Source organism: Cimex lectularius, unplaced genomic scaffold, assembly GCF_000648675.2.
Source record: "Cimex lectularius strain Harlan isolate CLEC.00 unplaced genomic scaffold, Clec_2.1 scaffold310, whole genome shotgun sequence".
In the NCBI taxonomy this organism is placed as follows: Eukaryota; Metazoa; Arthropoda; class Insecta; order Hemiptera; family Cimicidae; genus Cimex; species Cimex lectularius.
The window spans coordinates 409,974-435,593 of record NW_019392984.1 but is presented as its reverse complement, the minus strand read 5'-3'; the positions used below and the strand labels follow the sequence as shown (position 1 = coordinate 435,593).

General features: G+C 35.2%; 1 protein-coding gene across 1 annotated transcript in view; it reads right to left on the bottom strand.

The window, feature by feature from the left end:
- Positions 1-7,805: 7,805 nt before the first annotated feature.
- LOC106663275 (fat-like cadherin-related tumor suppressor homolog) overlaps positions 7,806-25,620 on the bottom strand; it is a 128,006-nt gene continuing 110,191 nt past the window's right edge. The window contains exons 22-44 of the mRNA XM_024229586.1: positions 25,391-25,582; positions 25,028-25,144; positions 24,757-24,965; positions 24,448-24,592; positions 24,204-24,365; positions 21,627-21,935; positions 21,266-21,538; positions 20,922-21,179; positions 20,690-20,860; positions 20,382-20,621; positions 19,927-20,313; positions 18,868-19,082; positions 18,663-18,800; positions 18,447-18,590; positions 18,126-18,377; positions 17,839-17,996; positions 14,865-15,015; positions 14,589-14,799; positions 14,233-14,497; positions 14,055-14,160; positions 13,768-13,951; positions 10,933-11,094; positions 7,806-7,975 (exon numbers count right to left, since the gene is read on the bottom strand). Coding sequence (XP_024085354.1) covers positions 7,806-7,975; positions 10,933-11,094; positions 13,768-13,951; positions 14,055-14,160; positions 14,233-14,497; positions 14,589-14,799; positions 14,865-15,015; positions 17,839-17,996; positions 18,126-18,377; positions 18,447-18,590; positions 18,663-18,800; positions 18,868-19,082; positions 19,927-20,313; positions 20,382-20,621; positions 20,690-20,860; positions 20,922-21,179; positions 21,266-21,538; positions 21,627-21,935; positions 24,204-24,365; positions 24,448-24,592; positions 24,757-24,965; positions 25,028-25,144; positions 25,391-25,582 — 4,619 coding nt within the window. The remainder of the gene's footprint in view (positions 7,976-10,932; positions 11,095-13,767; positions 13,952-14,054; positions 14,161-14,232; positions 14,498-14,588; positions 14,800-14,864; positions 15,016-17,838; positions 17,997-18,125; positions 18,378-18,446; positions 18,591-18,662; positions 18,801-18,867; positions 19,083-19,926; positions 20,314-20,381; positions 20,622-20,689; positions 20,861-20,921; positions 21,180-21,265; positions 21,539-21,626; positions 21,936-24,203; positions 24,366-24,447; positions 24,593-24,756; positions 24,966-25,027; positions 25,145-25,390; positions 25,583-25,620) is intronic.

Genomic DNA, 25,620 nt, shown 5'->3' with positions numbered 1-25,620 from the left:
TTCTTCAACTGTCATTTATTTAAAATCATAAAATTTTCCTTAAATTTAACGATTAACGTTTTAAGTAACACTCTCTTTAAGTCGGGAACGGACTTACCCGACGCAAATCCAAAGTCCATTTTTTTCATAAGATTGTACTACCCCCGTGTGCACATCTGCCCGATGCCATGCAACGCTACCCTACTCTGCGATCCCCACTGCCCAGAATCTCGTCGGGTAGCATCGAGTACAGTCGAAGACAAAAGAACCGGACACTCATATTTTTATTTCAAACTACAGGTATTATTGTCGTTATATTAATTACAACAAACTTATTTTAATATAAATCAAATTAACCGAGGTCAAAAATTCGTTAGTTTTTATTTAAAAAAATTAATTTTAATGGTTTAGTAGAAAAATTATCGAAACACCGGAATACCATTTTTTGATATAATGAATTTAACTATCAATTTATTACACGGTTTTTCTCATGTATGTGTAATTTTGTCGTTATATTAATTACAACATTCTTATTTTAATATAAACCCAATTAAACGAGATCGAAAATTCATGAGTTTTTATAAAAATTATTTAATTATGATGGTTAGGCAAAAAATTTATCAAAACACCGGAATAACTTTATTTAAAACAATTAAGTTTAACAAACAATTTATTACATGGTTGTGCTCATAAGATTTAACTAACAATTTATTACACGGTTTCGCTCATACAATTTAACTAACAATTTATTTCATGGTGTTGCTCATAAAATTACTCCATTTTCGTCGAGTAGCGTCAGAACAGGACCCTCATATTTTTTGTAGTTTATTTCTAACTATTTATATGTAATTTTGTCGTTATATTGACTACAACTTATTCAGATATCGTGAGATGCGGTCGGGTCTCACGATATCTGAATAACTATCGATTAACGGTCACTAATCTCTACACATTGACTACAACATTCCTATTTTAATATAAACCCAATTAAATGAGATCAAAAATTCATGAGTTTTTATAACAATTATTTAATTATGATGGTTGTGCTCATAAAATTTTACTAACAATTTATTACACGGTTTTGCTTAAAATAGTGCATTAAGAACAAAAGAGGCGTTGCGATTGCGATACTGATTATTGTGATACACGCTGTGTGACTGTACTTGACGTCAAGACATACAAACTGGAGAGTTGACTGCGAACGTACTTAACTGCTTTGTTTAAGATAAGCTTGTTTAAAAAATTTTCGGTTCACGAATTTAATGTGATAGCAATTTTGTTTGAAGAAGAAGAAGTTACGAAATTCTATTATGTGGAAGTAGAGCTAAAAAGGATAAAAAAGAATAAATAAACAAATAAAAATAAGAAGGATTATACATGCTCCACAAGTAGCTAAGATGAAGACAGATTTTATATCCTCGAAACAATTCGATTAATTTTTTGTCGTTCATCACTACAGATTCAATATGAAAATTTAAAAATGAAAGCAGGCACTAACGCCATAGACAAAATAACAATTCATATTAAGCGTGCCAATGCTACAGACACGGCTAGGCGTGCTCAGACACGCGCCAGCACAGTTCAAATCTTCTTTAAGACAACACTGGCCTTTGCTGCCCATGTCTGTACGTGCTTTCCGCTCAACTCTTGTAGAAGTGAATATCGTAAAGATAACTAGAAGCTAGTTTTTACTCACGACTTTGTCCACGCTGTACTCTTTTAATGCACCTTTCTAATGCGATACAGAGTGCTAATATGGCTTTCTAATATAACGTCTCGATTCTCAAATTCTTCTATTCTTCCAATCACCTCGGTCTATACATGGTAAAAAATTGTCCATATGACCCTCTTAGGGATGGAATTTGAAAAAATCCTTTCTTAGCGGCTATCCTTGTCATTGTAGGAATGCACTGTCAAAATTTCAGCTTTTTAGATCTAGCGGTTTGTCTGTATGTTGTCTGTCAGTCAGCCACGAATTTTTTTATATTTATAGTTATGTAACCAATTTTTTGTGTCTTAGCTGGTACGTGCTGGTGTATATAAATTGGCCCTAAGGCTATAAAATTGTGACGCTTTAATGCCTGCAGGCAGGTCAGCCATCCGGTCACCAGAAAGTTTAGTTTGATTCATGTAACATGGGGTAAGATAAAGATCTATGAAGTCTGTTCATGTTGATTGCAGTCCTAATAACTGCTTGGTTGTCTTCCATTAACCTTTTTAATGGAGGAATTGCTAAAGCTACATATAACATATTCTGTTTCTGTCTAAGATAGTGCTATAGAATGTTGCGCCACATTACTCGGAGTAGGCAGTGGTTGATTTTCTTGATTTCTTGTCACCTGCCCAATCAGAGTCAACATAGCCCCTTAAGATAGATGACTTTGGAGATTGCCTAAAGGTAAAGGTTGGAAGAACCTGGTGGGTTTCACATACGAGGCCCGGCAATGTAGATGAACTGATTTGAAAGAACTTAATTATTCACTCTCTACTGAAACCCAGGACGTGCAGGAGTAAAGGGAAAAAGAAGAAGTAATGCTCTAGCGAGGAAAGACAGTGCTGTTACACTGCTGATAGGTCCGAACCGTTTATTGTTTAGGGATCTGTACCATCCAGTCACCTTAGGAAAGAAGTCATAGTGAAAGTAAAGAAACAATAGAAATTCACTACACACAAACAATCCAAAAACCTGGTGAGATGGAAAGAAACTAAAAGGCATCAAAGGAAGCAGGAAGAGATTGCAAATCCCAACAGCATTGTGAACCGAATGGACACTTGACACAGAGGTACGTGCAGCTTCTGAGAATAGGCAGAGGAGATAACAACGAACCTTCTGACTTCTCTCGTGAGAAATTCTTTGGGACTTCCAACGAAGAAAAAATAATCATCAATATCAGGCTTAATAATCAAATTCATTGATGAATTAGGACTCATACGTGAGCTAAGTACAAAACAGAAGGGGCACAGTTTGCAAAATCCCCCTGAATGTATATGTACATCTAAACTAGCAATATTTTTAGACCAACAAGTACCATTTGAACTGAGGAAAGAACATGAATGAAAAGAAAGAACAATTAATGTAAAATATTGAGTTAATTATACATGTGTTACTCCAAAGCATCTTTGAAAGGTGAATGTCACTATATAAGATTACAATTAATTAAGGTTTTTAGTTAAGATGAAAAAAGTTAATGGCACGAGCGGGATTCGAACCCACGATCTTCGGCTAGATACGCCGCTGCTCTACCACTTGAGCTATCATGACCTCGATCTGAATTGAAAAATGGCAAAAAGGAGGGAAAACTCATAAGGTGGGGTTGAGATGGGAAGTTGATGTCCGAGTGGATCGAGGTCACAATAGCTCAAGTGGTAGAGCAGCGGCGTATCTAGCCGAAGATCGTGGGTTCGAATCCCGCTCGTGCCATTAACTTTTTTGATCTCAACTAAAAACCTTAATTAATTGTAATGTATTAATTGGTCAAGCGGACCACGAAATTAGTGAACTATATAAGATTTTCCCTCTCAAAACTTTTGTATTGTAGTGTTTTAAACCTTTCTTTAATGATCAGTATGAATGTTTCTCCTTAGGCTTAGAGTGAGATTAGGTTAGACAGTTAGCCATGCATTATGTTAAGGTTAGGGACAAGTTAGATTAGGTTAGTAAATATCCAAGGTTCAATGTTTTTCTGTGAAGCTTAGAAAATATGCAACCTACATTTATGTGCTTTCAGACAGATAGACAATTATAAAAGGACTAAATGGACATAGTTTAGCTGCAAACTAGTCTGGGAATGCCTAAATTGCCTAATTAGGAAAACATAACAAGGTTAATACTAAATTTTATCAGCTTCTATTAAATATATAAATACTCAATTAATTATACACAATTTTTTTAAAATGAAAAATTTGTGTCACAGGCGGGATTCGAACCCACGAATTTTTCACTCAATACGCCGCTGCTCTACCACTTGAGCTACCGTGACTTCGATCGCCCATGCCACAAACTTCTCATTTCGACTACCCAATTTTATTCTAATTGTAAACAAATCGCGGCTTCATATAGAAACACCTTTTTATTAACGATTGTACTAGATTAGCGGGTATGGTATGGTATGGTATGGGCTTGTATTCCCCAGGCACTGCAGCCTTCTGGCTTATTGTACCTTCCCAGTTCCCTAGTTTAGTCAATAGACTCAATCCTTCTTCTCAGAAGTATCAGTTCATTGACTGTTATTGCTGCAATTCGGTTCCCTGAGTCTTTTTCGTTCATTAGGTTAAACCTTCATTGAGCTGTTACTTCGCATTCGAAGATGATATGAGTGGCTGTTTCCTCCTCCTCATTACATAATCTGCAAATGGGATCATCATTGTATATACCAATGTTGTGTAGATGTTTAGATTAGCGGGACTGTTTGCTTACAATTAACAGTCCCGCTAATCTAGTACAATCGTTAATAAAAAAGTGTTTCTATATGAAGCCGCGATTTGCTTACAATTAGAATAAAATCGGGTAGTCGAAATGAGAAGTTTGTGGCATGGGCGATCGAAGTCACAGTAGCTCAAGTGGTAGAGCAGCGGCGTATTGAGCCGAAGGTCATGGGTTCGAATCCCGCCTGTGATACAAATTTTTCATTTCGAAAAAAATTGTGTATAATTAATTGAGTATTTATAACAAGGCTAACTTAATTAAGATGGGTTCCAAGACAAGGAAGTAAACAGGCTGACAAAATAATCAAAGAAGGGGCAACCCTCCTCACCCATAGGACCAGAACCACAACTAGGCGCACTGGGCGCTGGAAAAATGGCTAGAGAAATAAAATCTCAAGTGCTGAGCAAAACCACCATTAAGCTAAGCCATTAATAAATAGTAAGGTATAATTAATAATTAAGGTAAGTCAATTCTCAAACCAAAAGAAGTGTAAGGCCGGGTTGACACCTGAATGGTAAGATATATCGAAGACACATTACATACACTATTTTTATCCTAAGATAAGTGAGGTTCATACCGAAGCGATAAGACAGGCAGGCAGCCAGCCAATCACAAAGCGTCCTTACTCGTTGAATTTGCCATCTTTGCAATATCGCACAAAACTGATGGCGTATACAAGCAGGCCATGCTCTAGATACACGTATCTTACGACACATGTAATCATACAGGCATGAACTAATTTCATAATTCCTTCAAGTTTTTTATGGGCCTGAGCATTGTGTATCTTATCGCTCTGGTGTGAACCATACCTAAGAGGCGCTGAGGAATGCACTTCATCAAAATAAGTGAACAAAGTTCAAGACATACATTTCATTCCTTCAGTTTGTGTATAGGTTTTTTGATTTATTATGTTGTTCTACTTTTAATCTGGATATGGTGTGCAACTCTATTAGTATACATAACACTTGCAATATGTAACATGTAAATAAATACATACCAGCTCAGTTATGGGACCGTGGGGGCAAAGTGGTTAGGAAATCTGACTTTTATAAGCCATGCATTATATACATTTCTTGATTTATTCTGTTGCTCTACTGTGCACGCGCTGGTCGGTCGCAATAAAAATAAAATTAAATAAAATAAAAATACAAAATAAAATAAAATACAAAATAAAATAAAAATACTAACTTGTTAACTGTGGCTTGATTTTCTCGACAACCAGGGAGGAGAGCCGTTTAATAGCTAGAACCTGCAATAACTCTGGCCAAAGGTAAAACAGAATCCTAGTCTATTAATTACCTTTGGGGCTTTGTCCGAACCCTGTATGATGTGTCGCATTAAGGATGCGGGAGGAGACACTCGCATTATTTTGAACGCGATAATTAACAAAACGAAAAAAAATGCTTCTTGAAAATAAGAGAAAAACTGAAAGAAAATCACTCTTGGAGGTTAATTAATAGTGGACTGTATGGAAGCAAACAGGACTAGAGCAGGACTAGGCAGCAACAGGACAGGATTGTGGGGAGGGAACAGAGCTAGGATAAATTCTAGATTAGGAGCATTTCGGAAACAAAATAAACAATTATAATTCGCGATTTTTGGCGCGAACACTCTACTTTTACACTAGTTATGGTATTCCCTCCCATGAGATATGCAGTGGCTGAGTGGTTGGGGTGTCAGGGTCGTATAAGCCAGGCTAACAATTCTCGATTCAAATAACTGGACCTTGTAATTTTATTTGAGATCAATTTGAAAGAAGTATTATTAATTGGTTTACGTTTTACGAGCAAAAGCACACACAAGGATTCCAAAATAGACTTATATAGGGCAGAGGAAATATGTTATTTTGTCTAAAATAAAAACTTTTCCTAAAATAAAAACTGTATTTATAAAAAAATTGTGTACATTTTTTCAATCTTAAAAAAATAACTACACTGTACTTTTCAATTTGTACAAGTTATTTACATTTTCTACTGAAAAATTCATTTTAAATTTGATATCTCGCTGAGTGGACAGGATCACTCGCTAGTCTAATATCACAGAAATGCATATGAAAAGTAACAATAGTTAATTGTTTAAAACTGCGCTAATTCATACACATATACTAAACAAGTCTTTTGAAATGAACCACATTATATAGAATAACTAATAATGACAAATTATTCTAGGTTTTGAAAAACAAATTACAAAAGTTTTAGCACAAATCTAGTATTTTTGGTTAATACATTAAACAAATGGCAAAATGGAATGTGCCCCATTTTATGAACATCTAAGTGCCAATGATTAATAAAAAAATACATTAACAAATTCTAAAATTGTTACCCATTAATACATTCAGCATGCCAGCTGAGTTTGATAACCTGACCAAATATATTTCAAAGCAACAATTATAATCAACAAAATTTGGCACTTACATTTTGTACAAATATTATGAAAGTTTTATAAAATTAAACATTCTTTTAATTGTCTTATACTTTAACCAAAATCATTCTCTAATTTATAACACATAATGTCACAATTACTTCATCAGTCAGTTTTTTAAACATTCTGCTAGGATTTTGTTTCACTAGCAAAATGCCTTAGCTTAGTGTTTTTGTTTAAATTTTACTTTTGACAGTAGCACATTAAAAGATTCAAACTTTAAAGCTTACCTTAAATCAAAATATTATAAACATGATCTACAAAAAAGATAAAATAAAATTGTATTAATTCAAATATAATAGTATATTTTTTATGTATTAAAAAAATACTCATATAAAGAATAAACATCCTCTCATTATCCTATGACTGTATAATTATTTAATATAAAATAGTTCAACCGACTAATATATTTTTTTCTATGTTCTAAGTCAACACTCATTGTGTATTCCGTAATATTTTACCCATGATTAACATTATTTTACAGCTTGGTATGTAAAATAAAGTATTTTCTTATACACAGGAAAGAAAGAATGTACACATACACATACAAACTGTTACATAACCATTATTGTTTTTTTTTAATCTTTAAAGTCTAGAAGATTTATTTACGAACTGTTGTACTTTTTGTATAAAAGTATAAAAATCTATAATTTTTTTTAAAATTTTTATTTAATTACAGTAACATTTAGGCTAAACAATTTTAAGGCATTAAAATTTACCTTGTATCCATTTTGTGCACATTCAATAATAATTATAGAATAAAAGAGGTTAAAAAATGGAATGTAAAAATACTTAAATTCATTTTGGTCATTGCTTTTGGAATACACAACATTAATTTTTCACATAGGCAATAGACACAATTATTATTTAACAAAAAACCTAGTTACCTTGTGGTCGTAAAGCATCAACGTTAACCGAAACACAATTTGTTTTACAAAACAAATTTGCAGAACCAAAATAAATATACATTAAGTGTATGCTACGTTGGCACATCAGAATCTTCTATATCACACAAATTTGTTGAAACATCACTTTGACTCGGATATCTCTGGGGGAATCCATATGTGATAACATCATCTTCCTCACTGCGATATGTCATATAAAGCTCTTCGTCTAAGGTTGCTAAATCTCTAGCTGGGTCTATGATAGCTGAAAAAGAAAGAAAAATCGATATTACCAACATTAACAAAACTAAAAATCATTTTAATTAAGCTATTAATAGTGCACTGACAAAGACGCTCATATTTTGTTGTTTATTTCAAAATATATGTATTTCTATTGTTATATTAATTACTACTCCTAATAAATTGTTAGTAAAATTTTCCTGTAATTTTGTGTATTTTCTTCCAAGCTATTGTAAGCCAGTCCCCGTCTTAGGGATACGTTTTAGTTGTTAAAGTAAGAAAAAATTAGGGTAAACGATGATAGGGAACAAAGGTTGTAAATCTGAAGGGACGATCACCCAGATGGGAATGATGTAACATCCCCCTCAAATCTGGCAAACATAACTTGGAAATAATTACACCGTTGGACAGATAGATAAGAATGTCGAAGGGTGTCGCAGACCCGGACTGGAACCACATCATGTTTCCCACGAACCTGGAGAACATGACGTTGCAATCGTTGAACAACAGATCAAATAAATAACTGTCGTCTAGTTATTTAGTGCTGGAGGGTTGTCACACAGTCAAAAATATGTTGCGACGTGGGACATCGTAAATTGGGGTTGCGTCAACCATGTGCGGTGGGAAATCAAAAGTCAGTCAAAACCGGAGACTCACCCTCAGGGAATGAACAGTCAACTCCCAGAGATGATACGGAACAGAAGCAACTGCACTCCGTCTGGGACTCAACAAGGGAACTCAGCCAGCCAAAGCCACCGAGGACTGGCCATTGCGACCCATTGAGCCAAATCGACGGTCGAGAGAAAAGATGCTGTGGACACTAATCGTGGCGAGCGTCGTTTCGCATAAGTCCCTTTGTTAATAGACTCATTCAAGATTTAGAGTTGTGGCTGACTTTTAGATTGATTAAGATTCTGTTGTTTGAGTACAGTTAAGACGGAATTATGCTACAATAAATGTTAAGGAACTCTCTGGTTTATTGAATTCTAGAACCTTACCATCCCCTACACAAGAATAAGTAACGACGCGTTTATGCCGACTCCTCTCTTGTCGCTTAGAGAAAAGCAAGCGAATATTGAGAGATCATTCGGACGCCGCGCCGTCGTTCGCTTACACTATCATAATTAAATGTATTTTTATTAAAACTCATGTTTTTCTGATCTCATTTAATTTGGTTTGCATTAAAATAAGTATGCTGTAATTAATATAACAATACAAATTCATCCATATAGTTCGAAAATAACAAAAATATGATTATTTTGTTTTGTGCCTTTCAGTGTTTAATCACATTGAAATATCTGCACACCAGAAATCTGCATAAAACAATAATAATAAAATCACTAATTCCGTGGTCCGCTTGACCAATTAATTGGTCACATTACAATAAATTAAGGTTTTTAGTTGAGATAAAAAGTCAATGGCACGAGCGGGATTCGAACCCACAATCTTCGGCTTGATACGCCGCTGCTCTACCACTTGAGCTATCGTGACCTCGATCCACTCGGACATCAACTTCCTACCTCAACCCCACCTGTTGAGTTTTCCCTCCTTTTTGCCATTTTTCAAATGTCGTGTAATCAGATTGGATTCTCGACGACAAATGAAATGGCCACGGAGAGCTTTAGTGAAGTATACTTCATTTTAATTTATTAAATTCACTAATTTCGTGGTCCGCTTGACCAATTAATTGTAAAATAATAATAAAAAAATTAATTTTTTTTCCTATTCCTAGAGTCTGTTGGCAAGAATGCTCAGGATGGGTCTAACATTTTTTCAACCTAGTGTTACAAAAAAAAGTTTTATTAAAATCAGTGCTCCCATGTCTGGAGCCGCCCCTTGTTGAGTCATAAGTAGCACAGTTTAAAGATATGATTCTCAGGTGTGGATTCAATACAACCTCATCTGTCAAAACACGCTCGAACATTTTTTTTAGCTGTCTATGAACTGACGTGTTTCTAATGGCCAAAACTTATTTTAGACAGGTGAATTGGCCTCTCTATAATTTATCTGAGTAGCTACGTTCCCATACTGATGTCAACAGCAAAATAGTGACAATGGAATCGTAAATTGTTTATTTGGATGCCATGGTTTAGATGAAGCGTTTCTGTTCAAGTGAGTTGTAGCTGCTTGCTTAAATTGGCCTGAAAAAGAAACTCCCAAGTACCCAGAAGTTTTCAACCCACGGATAGAATTCCCATCATACTTGAATTTTCTATTTATTTTTCACCATCATCCCACCAATCATCATCACTTCATCAAATTAAGTAAGCTCAATATGACTACTAGCATAACATTAACATTTATGGTTAGAGAGTTTAACGATCAGTACTCTTCCATAATACTTAGACTACTTTGGGTTTCTTTCCAAGAAGATATTATGATACCATTTGCAAATTCCAAGGCAAGATTTCTGCTATTTTTGCCAGAAATATAAAGGGAAAAAGAGAGGCCTCAAGACCTCTCCCTGAAGGACTGCTTTCATAACTTATTAAAGAATCTCTTTTGAGGAAGGCCATCTTGCAAAATCACAACTCGCTTAACACATTGTATGTAGATATCATTATTGTCAAACATTTTCCTGCTGATACGTATGCTGTCATCTGTAACAAAGTTTTTTTTTTTTTTTTTAACTGTGAAACAGAATCAAAATGTTGCTTGAGATCTATAAAAATTGCAAAAACCTTTCTCTTACTCTTTCTCAAATAGATGTTTATAGCTGAAGCTAGACAAAAGTTTCCCTGGCTGAGAAAGAACTTAACAAAAAATCTAACCAAGAAGATGTTAACTATTAAAAGATTTATTTACAACATCCAATTGTAAACCCAAGAGGGTTTTTTTTATCTGTGGTTTAGTTATCTTTAATCCTTTAAAATGCACCAAATATTATTGTTAATCAATGGAGGATTGTCTAAGAGATAATTAAAAATATTAAGGGTGGCCACTTTTTTTGTCCCTTAATGTACATTGTATGAATAATCTTACTTGACTGTGCATGATGCTGGCCTTGCTGAACGGTATTGGAGTCATTGCTGTCATTGCTGTGGAAGCTTGATGAATCGGGTACCTCGCTTCCTGGAACTTCCGTAATATTTGGGAGAGGATTTTGATTTGGCCGGACCCAATCTGAGCAATCCCAATGATAACCTATGATTAATAATAAAAATTTAATCATATGCGGGGAAATAACAAGAAGAAATATATTAAAAAGTTTAAATTTTCATATTGTACTTTGTTTAAAGTGTTAGATAAATTAGATAAATTAACCACTTTAAACAGAAACTTCGTAAGGTAACAAACATTATGGCCATTTTAAGTCATACAAGTTCATGAACCTTCAGTCCATAAACAGTTCAAAGAATTATTGTCTCTAAAAAGAAAATTAGCTAAGAATCCCAGATATAGTTCTTTCTAAAATGTAAAACACACGGTGTCTTTCCTTCATTTATTTCAACAAGATAAAAAATTAAGCTTTCTAATCGATATAATAACATTGAATTTGGAAAAAATCCAGGGTTTTAGGAGTTCTTGAGTGGAATGCCGGACATCAGTGAGATCTTTGTTTCATCACCTATCATTTGGGTCTGCCTATCCTTGGTGATTTTTGTTTGTTCAGATGCATTTCGGCATTTCACAATCTTTTCTAATTAACTGAACCACATCTGAACTAACAAAAATCAGCAAGGATACGAAGACCTCCGTCACTATCAAACAATAGGTTTGTGGTCCACAGACCACAGGAGGAAATCTCACAATTTTAAAGATGTCTAAAAATTGACATATTGAAGCCAATTGTGACTTTCACACAGTCCTTGTAATGCTGGGACTGAGTTTTTCAATGTCTGTATTTTTTGACCTAGCATCACCAAATAAGTTTCAATAAAATCAGTGATCACACACACATTTGTAGCTGCCATTTGTGGGTTTTATACGCTATCAATTCTCAGCCTTCCATTATTGTTGGATGTAATTATGTTTTTCAATAAATTTTCATAAATGCAAGTAATTTTCATTCTACACAATTGTTGAGAAAATTAAAAAAAAATTCTAACCTCCTAAAATCCGTGCATCTTCTTCTACACAGCTCAACGTCTTCCTTGGGCCCCTTGGCCCTGGAATTTCCGGTAACCTTTTTACATCTAAAAAACAACAAATAATTGGCAAGTTAGTAAATACTCAGGTACCTCCAAATGTGTACAATTCAAGTTACAATATTACAACAAAATAATTGTGGCAAATATATGTACGATAATACGAAATTATTACAGTATAAATCGTTCATAACGAACTACAGAAGACTATAAAATTTCGTACATTATAAGCAGTATTACAGTTCATTACATCTGAACATTTGAACCAATTGATAGGCATGTATGTTTACAGCAAAACTGATTTCATTATATAATTAGTAATTATAAACTTTATCTAGGTTTATGAGGAAGTACAAAATACATACTATCCTGCTAAAGTAATTTATTCACATAAATGTTTTTAAAACATTAATACATGCATATANACTTCACTAAAGCTCTCCGTGGCCATTTCATTTGTCGTCGAGAATCCAATCCGATTACACGACATTTGAAAAATGGCAAAAAGGAGGGAAAATTCAAAAGGTGCAGTTGAGATGGGAAGTTGGTTTCTGAGTGGATCGAGGTCACGTCAGCTCAAGTGGGAGAGCAGCGGCGTATCAAGCCGAAGATCGTGGGTTCGAAACCCGCTCGTGCCATTGACTTTTTTATCTCAACTAAAAACCTTAATTAATTATAAAGTAATTCATAATCTGTTGTCTTTCTTTGGCCCATATTTTTTTAACTTTATGGCACTTATTAAATTATTTGATTATTTTCTCTCTATTTTTCATAATTCCTTATGTTTTGGAACGAGATATTCCCATTTCACTTGCGAGACTGCTCAGACGCATCTGGTGCGATCTGAGAAATTATCGCGAATTTTTCTTCAACAGAAGAAACTAACGACGCGGTTTTTATTTTTTATTTAGACATTTTTGAAAAACATTTATAGTTTTAAAAAAGGGAAGAATATTTCCTAGAAGCATTAGGCAGCTGGGGTTACTTTTTCATGTTATCTGCTATAACCGATAGTTATAGATAGATTACATATGGTTCTATGCTTTTTCTTTATGAAATTTCATGGGACCAGAGATTTTGTATATAATAACCAGCCGTTCCTTATAAACGGTAAACTGTATTATTATTATTTTTTAGTCATTTGGTTATTATCTACAAATGTGTACTAAAACATGTTTCCAATAAGAAGGTATAACTCGCAACAAGCTATTCTAAACTGTTATAACACAATAATTAAATGTATGAAAAAAAAACTATTTTCAAAGATGTTAAGGGCATTCACATACATTTTACTCCTTTCTTTTTCTTCAAAACATATTATTATTATCATTTTAAAGCATTTGGCCCCTCCTTTGTGGGCCATCTTAACCTGACTATAGTAAAGACTATGTAGACTAAGGTTAATTTCACGCACAAAGAACAAAACGCTGACGAGGGGCTGAGTGTTGTTTTGAAAGCTTTCTAAAAGAAGAAAAAAACTCGTGGAAAACTTCAAGAGAAAGAAAGGACTATTTTTCACAAACACAACACCATAACTTCATTGAATCTCGGATCTTATGAACAGTTCAAAAATCTAGAAATTTGTGTATGATTTTATTTTGAAAAATTAAACAGAAAGTAGAAATGATTTTTACAACAAATTGCCATTAAAAACTTACTTTTTAAAAACGAAAATGTGCAAAAATGTACTGATTGTGTATCATGTGAAGTGAAGGCAAAAAAATCATACCGTTATTAATTTTATGTCCTGGACTGTTGGCATTGCGATTTAGATTTTTAACATAATCAGGAGGGACACTCTCTAATTCATCACCAGCTGAACCATAACTACGTACGGTATCTAAATTGTTCAACGGGCCAGCATAAACGTCATTGTGTGAACCTGAAGTGTAGGAAGCAGGACGAGGGATGCACTGAAAACACATGCAGCATTGTTAACAACTTTCCAATGTGCTTGATTAATTTATAAACAAAAGGAAAAACTTATAGACATAAGGCCTGATATTAGTCCGTTACCTGGGTCACTTCTAAATTGCTCAGTTTCGACGTTCTTTTGACATCAGAATTCAACACGGAGGAAGTTTTGTCTAAATCATTTTGTCGCGAATTTCGACAACAGCATCTAAAAATAATATCCAAGTTAATAATTACGTAATATCTATTTTCATTCGTCGACTTGATTCAGTGTACTCACTTGCATATTAAACATGTTAGGCACAAAACTAAAATTATAATAATGATGATTCCAGCAATCATCAATTGCTGCCATGTAATTATGGAAAAAGCGGATTTGAACGATGGAGTTTGTGGAGGTGGGCAGGTATGGTTTGGAGAGCAAAGAGGTGAAGCGGGAGAAGGAGGAGCGCAAACGAAGCCCGGTGGAGCCGGCTGCGCGATGCACGTTTGAGACGGTGGACATTCACATTGTGCAGGTGGGATCAATTCATCACACCGTTCTCCTAAAAATAAACCAAAGCCAATAATTTTAATTCACGACTCACCAAACATGTACAATGAGGTTAATTTGAACATTTTATATTATTAACTGACCAGAATATCCGAGGTTGCATGCACAGTAAACATCGTGGGAATGAGATGGAGAAACAAATGAAATCAAATCACTTGAAATTGTTATGACCCTCTCTGGGTTCAATGCAATCCGCTGACGACACAACGCCCCGTTTAAACAATTACATTCTAGTTGAAGTAGCGGTAGATTCATTGTCAACAAGGCAGAATTTAACGATTGAATATCTACTCCCTGAAAACCAACAGTGAAAAACTTTAAACTTTAATTATATGAATAATAAAGACAAATTTACTTACTCCTTTAATAAATAACAAAACGTCAGTATCGCCACTGCCACTATCTTGAACACTTATTAATGACACTTCTTTCTTTAACACTAATCGCAATTCTTTTAATAAACGTTTTCTCTGTGTAGTTATGAAGTTATAAGGTGATATGCCAGGTACTCTGAAATGTAAATTGTATAAAATATTTGAAACTGCAAGAAAAAAAAAAGTTCAGCAGAATTTATTTGTAACTAACTGTACTGTTGTAATGTGCAATGGATGGATAAAAAATCTCATCCCCTGTACTAAACAAACTCATAATTTTGTGGTTGAAGCTAATTTTGAAAATTGTAATAAGTTGTTTAGTTTTATTTTAATCACTAGAAATAGTTTCAAAATCTTGATAAGGGTATTTATTCCTCCAAAGTTCGACGAAGGAACTGAGTGTTTTTCTTTATATTCACTAATTTCGTGGTCCACTTGACCAATTAATACTATACAATTAATTAAGGTTTTTAGTTGAGATGAAAAAAAGTCAATGGCAGGAGAGGGATTCGAACCCACGACCTTCGGCTAGTTCGCCATTTCAATTGTCGTCGAGAATCCAAACCGATTACACGACATTTGAAAAATGGCAAAAGGAGGGAAAACTCATAAGGTGGGGTTGAGATGGGGAGTTGATGTCCGAGTGGATCGAGGTCACAATAGCTCAGGTGGTAGAGCAGCGGCGTATCAAGCCGAAGGTCGTGGGTTCGAATCCCTCTCGTGCCATTGACTTTTTTTCATCTCAACTAAAAACCTTAATTAATTGTTTTTCTTTACTTTAAATTCTCCTTATCCTTAACCTTTTAAATATAATTACAATATTAATAATAATCTTATCAAGATAAGGTGCGGTGGGTTCTTAAGATAGAAAGGTAGTTAACACTTCAGTAGTACGGTTAGGATGGATCGAAAGTTTGGTGTTTTATATTTGTATATTGTATCTTGATCTTTTGGAAGAAAGATCGTTTAATTTGTTAATAAAAGGAATGTTAAGGTCATTGTGGATAGTGAGGTTGGATAGTAAGGAGCTTTGATTTGTCTGAAGACCTTTGATTGTAAGAATTGAATGGCTTGGCAGAACCAGAGTTTCTACGCTATGGGAAGCCCCAATACTCTGGGAGATAGAGTCGCCTTCTCTAACTAGGGAGTGCGCGGGAGAACAGGCTGATGTATTTCGGCTTGTTAGCCCTTTGCGTGCGGCATACGACCCGATGCACAATGCGGGCCCGACCATTCGGAGTGGACAAGCGGAGGGCGAGGTTGTTTTTGGCCCTTAGGGGGCTGAGACGCCTCTATACCAATGCTGCAGCGGTAACACTCTTCCGTCATATGCGGAGGTGTGTCAGCTCTCATCTTGAGAACGTCCGATAAGGCCGAATAGGCCAGGTGCGGACGCTAAAGATCCTCTAGTCTTGTGACGACGAGTACTTGGGTACGACATGTCATGACATGGTCAATTACTGTAGGTCTTCTTTTGGTGAAGAGGATCGCTTCTGTTTTGGTGGAGTTGATTTTAAGCTTCTATTTTGGGCAGAAACGAGCAATTTTTACTGTTTCGGTGCAGAGCCTTCTTGCTACTGTGCTTGGCCTCCATGAAGATGTTAGTATCCATACTTCTGAAATGAAGTATTACTTCACAAATCTTCAAGAGAAAAATCTCCAGGACCTAATTACTATCATTATACTTAAAAACCATCCTCAGAAGGTCATAGTACTTTTAGTAGTATCCTACATACCACTTACTTCCTTCCATAAAGATCCGAGCCTAATATAGACCTAACAGCTTTCTTCCTGTGATGTCCAAATCTTCTAAAGATACTTTTTAAGTATGTGTCTAGGTGATCATACTAGATGATCACAGATTCAAACAGAAACAGTTCATCTCACCTCATCATCAGCAAGGTTGTCATTGACACCATTTCTTCCCCTCTTGATAACATAGAATATTGCTTGGGTATGGCCCAGGCTTTTGATAAGGTCCAAAACATCCTTTATTAACTTAAACCATTCCTACCCACCCCAATTACCTCATCCTGGAATCCTATTTAATTGCTTACTTCTTCAGATTGAGGTGCGGACAACAAATACTCAGACTAATACAAGCTGGGCTCCCACAAGGGAACATTCTTGGTCCAATCCTTTATACAGTGTACACTGCTGACTTTTCTTTTCATCCCAACACCATCATTATCACGTATTTTATTAGGATGAAGGCCATTGCCATGGAGGATAAGTCAAGAACGCTACGCTTCTTCAGCAGATGTGCTGTCAGCAAGATTGCCCCATGGAGAGTAATCGGAACCTATGACCTTAATAAGCGCTGAAAGCACTGGTGGGTAAAGAACATTCTGCTTCAAGACCAAGCTGTGATTTGTATGATACATGTTATATTCTTTAAGTGCTGTGGCATTCCTATAATTTCTGTTCCGTAAATGTACATAATTTTTTTTATTTATTAACTTACTTGGGCCCTCAAAATCTATTTTGTGAATTTCTCCTAAAGTCTAAATAAGTTTTTTTTTTTTACTTTTTCCCACTTCTCAAAACCCTTGCTGTAACTATTTACTACAAGTTAAACAATCTCAAGACTTTCTTATTGTAGTTAAAGTGACCCTGCCTGCCACTGTCACTCAAAGTTGTAATTATGTACTAAATAAAATAAAAAATATGGAAAAGATTGGGTTGAAGTGCTATAATAAGGCTATACATCATTTATATCTAGATGAAGAGGTGGAATCTGCAACTTAAAATTTAAAATGTTTTGAAATCATACCTAACACTGTATGATTGGAGTAGCATCTCATCCCAAAGAGATTCCACTGTAACCGTCACTGGACAAAATGATATATATTTGCCATCACTGATGGATATATTCAAGCGATAAATGCCGTTATCAAGCCCTGGTAATGTCGATAATATGCCTTGTCGTGAATCAATAGTAAATAAGGAATTAACTGACTGATGTGAAGGCACAAGTGAAAAATTCAGAATATCAAATTGATCCTGATCTGTAGCATGGACACGTCCTATTTCTCCTCCATCCCATCTTTCTTGGTAAGAACCGATCCAAATATCAAGAGGAGTTGCAATAGGTGGATATTGGGATTCTTCAATAACCTGAAAATAAAATGCGCCGTTTAGTCACTATTTCTAAATTGATTTGTGTTATCATTTTGAAAATTGTTTAAATGTGACAACAAAAATTTAATAATAAGCGAAAATAACGATTGCTTGAAAAGCTAGTACCTTCACGATTACCCAAGTGTCTGAGTACAAAGGAGGATTCCCATTATCAAAAACGCGAACGTGCAATGTGTAAGTACTCTCAAGTTTATGACTTAATAGAGCTGCAGTTCGAATTGTACCATCCTTTTCTATTCTAAAGGCCGATACTCCTTTTTTAGCAAGAATATCAAAAATAAATGGTCCCGCATTTGGAGAAATGTCACTATCTGTAACAAGAAGCTGACAAACAATCCATCCTGGACGTTTATCTTCCTGTAAATAAATTTGTCAAGTGAAATAATTAAATTTTAAACCAAATTCAAAACAATCGAGAAAAATTACCTGCACAATAACGGTATAATTTGTTTGTGTAAAAAGAGGAGGGTTGTCATTTACATCTAAGACTTCAATCTTTAAAATTGCTGAACTTGATAGCACTGACTCTCCATTATCACTAGCTCGGATTTGTAGAACATAACTGGAAACCTGTAAATAAGGTTTAGTCATAGATGTCAAATAAAATTATTACAAAGTCTAAAATTGATCATAAAATATTACAAGTTCTCGATCTAATGGCTGAATTACAGAAACTTCTCCAGTTTTAGGGTGAATTGAAAATTGTTGGTGTGCATCACCCCTTTCTATAGAATACGTTACATCTCCATTTTCTTCGGTGTCTAGATCAGTAGCAGAAACCTGAACGAACGAATGAATTAATAAAGCATTCAAACCTATAATGAATAGTTAAATGATGTTATATTACCTGAGCTACAATTTCACCTATCATGGCGTCTTCGGCTATTTTTGCAGAATAAGATACTTCAGAAAACACAGGTGCATTATCATTGCTGTCTAGAACAGTTATATTTACTGTCGCTTGATTTGATAAGGGTGGTACACCCAAATCAGTAGCTTGAACGGTAATAAGGTATTCACGAGCTCTTTCATAATCAAGAGGTTGAGCAATAGTTATTATTCCTAAAATGAACAAATCAATTATAAAAATGTGAAATGTTATTATTATTATTTTTACATTCATTAATTTCGTGGTCCACTTGACCAATTAATATATTACAATTAATTAAGGTTTTTAGTTGAGATAAAAAAGTCGTCACGAGCGGGATTCGAACCCACGATCTTCGGCTTGATACACCGCTGCTCTACCACTTGAGCTATCGTGACCTCGATCCACTCGGACACCAACTTCCCACTCAATCCCACCTTATGAGTTTTCCCTCCTTTTTGCCATTTTTCAAATGTCGTTTAATCGGATTGGATTCTCGACGACAAATGAAATGGCCATGGAGAGCTTTAGTGAAGTGTACTTCATTTTAATTCATTAAATTCACTAATTTCGTGGTCCGCTTGACCAATTAATATATTACAATTAATTAAGGTTTTTAGTTGAGATAAAAAAGTCAATGGCAACATTACCACTTTACCATTACAACTTTTTTATCTCAACTAAAAACCTTAATTAATTGTAATAGTAATTGGTCAAGCGGACCACGAAATTAGTGAATTTAATGGTTTAAAATGAAGTATACTTCACTAATGTCTGGGTGGCCATTTCATTTGTCGTCAAGAATCAAAACCGATTACACGACATTTGAAAAATGGCAAAAGGAGGGAAAATTCAAAAGGTGCAGTTGAGTGGGAAGTTGGTGTCCGAGTGGATCGAGGTCACGATAGCTCAAGTGGTAGAGCAGCGGCGTATCAAGCCGAAGATCGTGGGTTCGAATCCCGCTCATGCCATTGACTTTTTTTATCTCAACTAAAAACCTTAATTAATTGTAATTATTATTTTGATTAAATAAATTACCTGTGTCATATTCAATTGCAAATTTTCCGTGTTCATTACCACCGACAATTGAATATTCAATTTGAGCATTGATGCCAGCATCTATCGACGTCGCCATGACCTGTGTCACATGGGTATCTATAGCGGCATTCTCGGGTATCGACGCGTGGTGTGTTCTTGTTTGGAATTCAGGTGGATTATCATTGACGTCTAGCACATGGACTGTGAGCGAAGCAACATTCCAAAGCTGGGGAAGCCCCTGGTCCACAGCCTTGACTGTGAGATTGTACGAATCCTTAGTTTCTCGGTCTAAGACTCGAGCAAGAGTAATTATTCCGCTGTCAGATACTATTTTAAAATGACCATCAGCTGAATCCACTAATACATATCTAATTTTCCTGTTTACACCTAAATTTTTAAATTAAAATTAATGACTGAAAACAATGAGAGGGAAATAATTTAGTCAAAAAATTTACCTATGTCATCGTCTATAGCATGGATTTTAGTGACGAGGCTTCCGATCGAAGCCCCTTCAGAAACACTGACAGATAAATTGGACGACGAAAAGACAGGAGCATTGTCATTTACATCAAGAACAGTTATGTCGATGTGCGAAATACACTCCCATTCAATATGCTCACGATCTTGTACATGAGCGGTTAAATGAAATTCGGATATTCTTTCGCGATCCAAACTCTTAAGCGTTTTCAGTTCTCCTGAAAAATAAATGTAAAAGTTCGCATAGGACTTGTGCTATTGTTGAAGCGACGAAGGTAATAATCACCTGTTGTTCTATCTAAATTAAAATATTCTGCATTATCCCCTGTTAAATAGAATTTTAATTTAGAACCTAAATCGAGATCGACTGCCTTCACAGTAAGAATGTAATATCCAGGAGGAACCGCTTCTGAAATCGTCTCCTTATAACGATAGAGCAAACAGTATGGTTCTTGATCTGAAATAAAATGTCATTTAAACTTCTTTCGTCGTATACTACATCGGTGTTTATTTAATACCATTTTCATCCAAAACGTCCACATAAAGAGTTGTTACAGTAGAATGTTTCCCATCAGTAGCAAAAATGGACAGTTTATATTTGTCAATAGCTTCTCTATCCAGCGGCCGAGTGACATAAACCTCACCACTTAATTTCACATCAAATTGGCTATGAGGGTCTCCACCAATAATATAGAATACGATGTTCGAGCTTTCACTATCTCGGTCTGTGATGGATACCTGCACTACGACAGTACCAGCCATCGCATTTTCGCTTACTGCAAGTGGTTAAAAATGCACAGGTTAATTTAAAATAGAGATAATTTATATCAGGTATGTTCTACTGTATTTTTAAACAAATTACCCGATGCAGAATAAGAATTCTTAACAAATTTTGGTGGATTATCATTATAATCAATTAGAGTGATAAAAACTGTCGCATTTGAAGTGTGTGTTGGTGCGCCACTATCGGATGCTATCACAGTTAATGTATAATGTTCGGTAATTTCCCGATCTAAAGCTACAAGGGATATTATCCATCCTGTGTGAGAATCAATAGAAAATATTGCAGTTCCAGGCCCGGTGAGAGAATATTGGATCTCACCATTTGTACCTTCATCGGCGTCTGATGCATGCACTAAATTATATTGGAGAAGAAAAAACAGTGAATTAGAAACTGTTATAAAATTATTAATTAATAGAGAATAATATTAAGTTGCGAATACCTTTTAAAATTGGACTTCCTTCCTTGATATTTTCAGCGATTTTTATTTTGTATTCAGCGCTGTCGAAAATAGGTTTATTATCATTCGAGTCCAATACTTGAAGAGAAATTTCTGTAACTGCGGTCAATGGTGGGCTAGATTCTGTATATGCTAATACGCCGATTACATGTGAAGGGAATAACTCTCTGTCTAGACGCCCGCTTAAAGAAATTACCCCACTTGGATCAATAATAAAATAATCTTTGCCAGAGAGAAGTCTGTAGTTGACAGGCATTTCCGTTATCAATTTCACTCTTGTTATTACAGTTCCTAAAAAATAACAAATAAACAGTTCATTTAACAAATTAGATAGTAAAAAAATAATACAATGTAAGACGTGATGAAATGGAAGTTTTTAAATAAGAGAACAGGGATAATTTGAACTCCTAAATATTATTTTTCTTAATTTAAGCAAACTGTAAATATAGAAGAAAAACAGGATTTTTCTTAGGTGTATTGATCGAAAATAGTAGAAAATCAATTAGATTTAATATGATAGTAAACATATTTCAACAATTTGGTTTGTGACAACCAATGTTGGATGTTAAGCCATCCTGTATGACAAGAATTTATTTTGCCTGCTTTCTTTGATTGATTCGGCAAGTTCTGAAAATTAAAAGATTTCCTTCCATTCCTACGGCATTCAAAAATTCTATCTGTCCGGAACATCATTCCCCCTTTTACTATGCCAAAACGGGTGTTCCTCAAGGCAACATCCTTGGCCTCATTATCATATTGATACATAAGCAATCAAGGAAACCTTTTAAAATTGGACTTCCTTCATTAATATTTTCAGCAATTTTTATTTTGTATTCAGCACTGTCGAAAATAGACTTATTATCATTGATAATGGACTTCAGAACCTTCCATGACCATCTTTCCTGTTTTGGAAGAATGGTTCAACAAATGGAAGACGAGGGTCAACAAAACAAATCCCAAATAACAATCACCCTTTGCCACAATCAATGTTGTTCTCTATTTGGGACTTAACATCAATAAAATACTTCAAACCAATCAAACAAATAGAATTGAACAGACTTTTTTTTAAATTAATTTTTTATTACAAGGGTTCGCAAAAGCAGAGGTAATATGCAGACGTCATCAGGGTGTTGGTGATTTTGAAAAAAAGCCCATTTGTAAGTATGTTGGGAGAGCCTGGATTCAAACCTGGTTCTTTAACCTTACAGTGATGAGTGCCGTGTCAACAGCTAAACGGCTACAGATGATACAGACTTCTAAAAAATTAAATTCACTAATTTCGTGGTCCGCTTGACCAATTAATATATTACAATTAATTAAGGTTTTTAGTTGAGATAAAAAAGTCAATGGCACGAGCGGGATTCGAAACCACGATCTTCGGCTAGATACGCTGCTGCTCTACCACTTGAGCTACCGTGACCTCGATCCACTCGGGCACTAAATTCCCATCTCAACCCCACCTTTTGAATTTCCCCTCCTTTTTGCCTTTTTGCCAGATGGGAAGTTAGTGTCCGAGTGGATCGAGGTCATGATAGCTCAAGTGATAGAGCAGCGGCGTATCTAGCCGAAGATCGTGGGTTCGAATCCCGCTCGTGCCGTTGACTTTTTTATCCCAACTAAAAACCTTAATTAATTGCTTCTAAAAAATACTTGACAACAGATCGCAATTTTTGCTACAAAACAAATGTCTCATTTACATATTACTAATACAGCCAATCTGGTCATATGTAATTAACTAACCATTCCAATCTCCAAAGAATTTAGTCCAAAATTCTCAAAATCATGCAAGCTCCCTACTTTGGAGCGAACCTTACTATCCATACCAACCTTCCATTTGTCTATGAAAAGGCACGAAGTCGATACAGATGCCTCCATAAAAACCTCCTCATCCCAACCATCTAGTCCAACCCTTTTATCCCCAATCGGGGCAAATGTGATTGAAATTGGGGTTCAAACGAATGTTCCAACCTCCACAGAATCCAATCACTCCAGTCCAAAATACTTTGAACATTGGCCATGCTTCTTACTTAGGATCTAAGTTTACTATCCTCACAGATCTTCCATTTGTCCTCAAAAAGGAAAGAAGTTGATCCAGATGCCTCCATAAAACCCTGGAGACCTTTGCCTTTCATCCCGACAATCCTCTAAGATGCCTAAAGCACCAATGGGTTCGCGATTTCATCCCTAGTGAGGAATGTGAACAATGTAATTAATGAATTACTTCTCCACCTTTATAATATAAAATTGGGGCATTGGTGACCGCAAGGGTTTAGGTGTTGACACGGCGCTCATCACTGTAAGGTCCTGGGTTCGAATCCAGCGGCCCTGGATTCGAACTCAACATACTCACAAATGAGCTTTTTTTCAAAAACACCCGCACCCCGAGGGTTGATATGACCTCTGCTGTTGCGAACCCTCGTAAAAAAAAAAAAAAAATTCATAAATATACTTTATACAATCACTCTGTAGACTTTCTTTTATTATAACTTCATGTTTTATGCTTTGCATACTCATAGTCTTTGCATGTTGTATTGTCAAATGAAAACATAAACCATTTACCTGGTGCAGCACTCTCAGTGACGAAAAATTTATCATCCCTTCTTTCGAACATCGGTGAAACATCTTTCTGCGACATTATATAAATATCAACCGGAACGTCAGAGTGCAATGGAGGGAAGCCTTTGTCTGTAGCTCGAATAAAAAACTGGAACATCTGGTTTTCTGAAGAAAAAATAAATAAAGCAAAATATAATTATTAAAGACGCTTCTCTTAAATAAATCTGGAATGGATATGCTGGCTAACCTGATGGTAAAGCTGATCTTAGAAGAGACAGACCGCCTGTATTCTTGTTTATTTGAAATAGATCTCTCACCCCACTGGCTTCTTTTTCATAAATTGAATATTCAATTTGTGCAGAATGGTCTTCATCTTTATCAACAGCTTTTACCTAAATCAGCAAGTGACTTTTAATTATGTTAACTCAATATACAAATGGTATGAATAGTCAAAAAATTAAAATCCAATATAAAACTTCGCATAAATTAATTTTCTAACTTGTAAATGAAAATTCTTATTTTTTGTTAAAATTTTACTACTGCAAGTAATAAATACCTTTAAAAATACAGAATTTATAGAAAAATTGCTGTGAATGCAGGCTTTGTATTCTGGCAAGACGAAAACAGGAGAGTTGTCATTTGCATCAGAAATCCACACGCGGACAATAGAAAATCCTACTTTTCCTCCAGTATCTATTGCAACAACTGGAATTTCATAAACTTTTTGTTTTTCTCTATCGAGAGATACTTTTGTCATGATTTCTCCTGTGCAAATAAGGTTAAATTAATAATGACTGTCATAAAGAGAGTTCAAAAGTACAACATACCTGTCAAATTGTAAATTTCGAAGGATTCTAAAATTTTATCCGAGCTAATGAAATAGCTGACGTAGCCGTACGGATCCGAATCTTTGTCAGTCGCTGTAACTTTAACAACAGGTGTACCTGGTGGCAAATTTTCCCCAACCTTAACTTCGTAAATGGGTTTTTCAAATTGTGGGCTATGCTTATTTGCAGAAATCATCTCAACATTGATTTTAGTAAAACTAGTATAGACGCCGTCGCTGACAGACACATTTAAAATATGCAGACGAGAATTCGTTAATTTATGTAAATTTATTAGAGTTATAATTCCTGAAAATAAAAATATTTAAATTTCATTATTTGTTTATTGTGTCGATAGTTTATTACCTGTTGTTGGATCCATGAAAAACGTCTGCTGTTGGTTTCCACCGACTATGCTATATACTAATCTCTTGTGATCAACTGAATCACGATCACTCGCTGTGACTATAGTCACAACTTGTCCTCTGCTAGCTTCTTCCGAGAGCCAAGCGTAAATATTTTTTTCAAGCTTCGGAGGATTATCATTCATGTCAAGAACTGTGTCGACAATAGAAGCATTAAAATAAAATAAATAA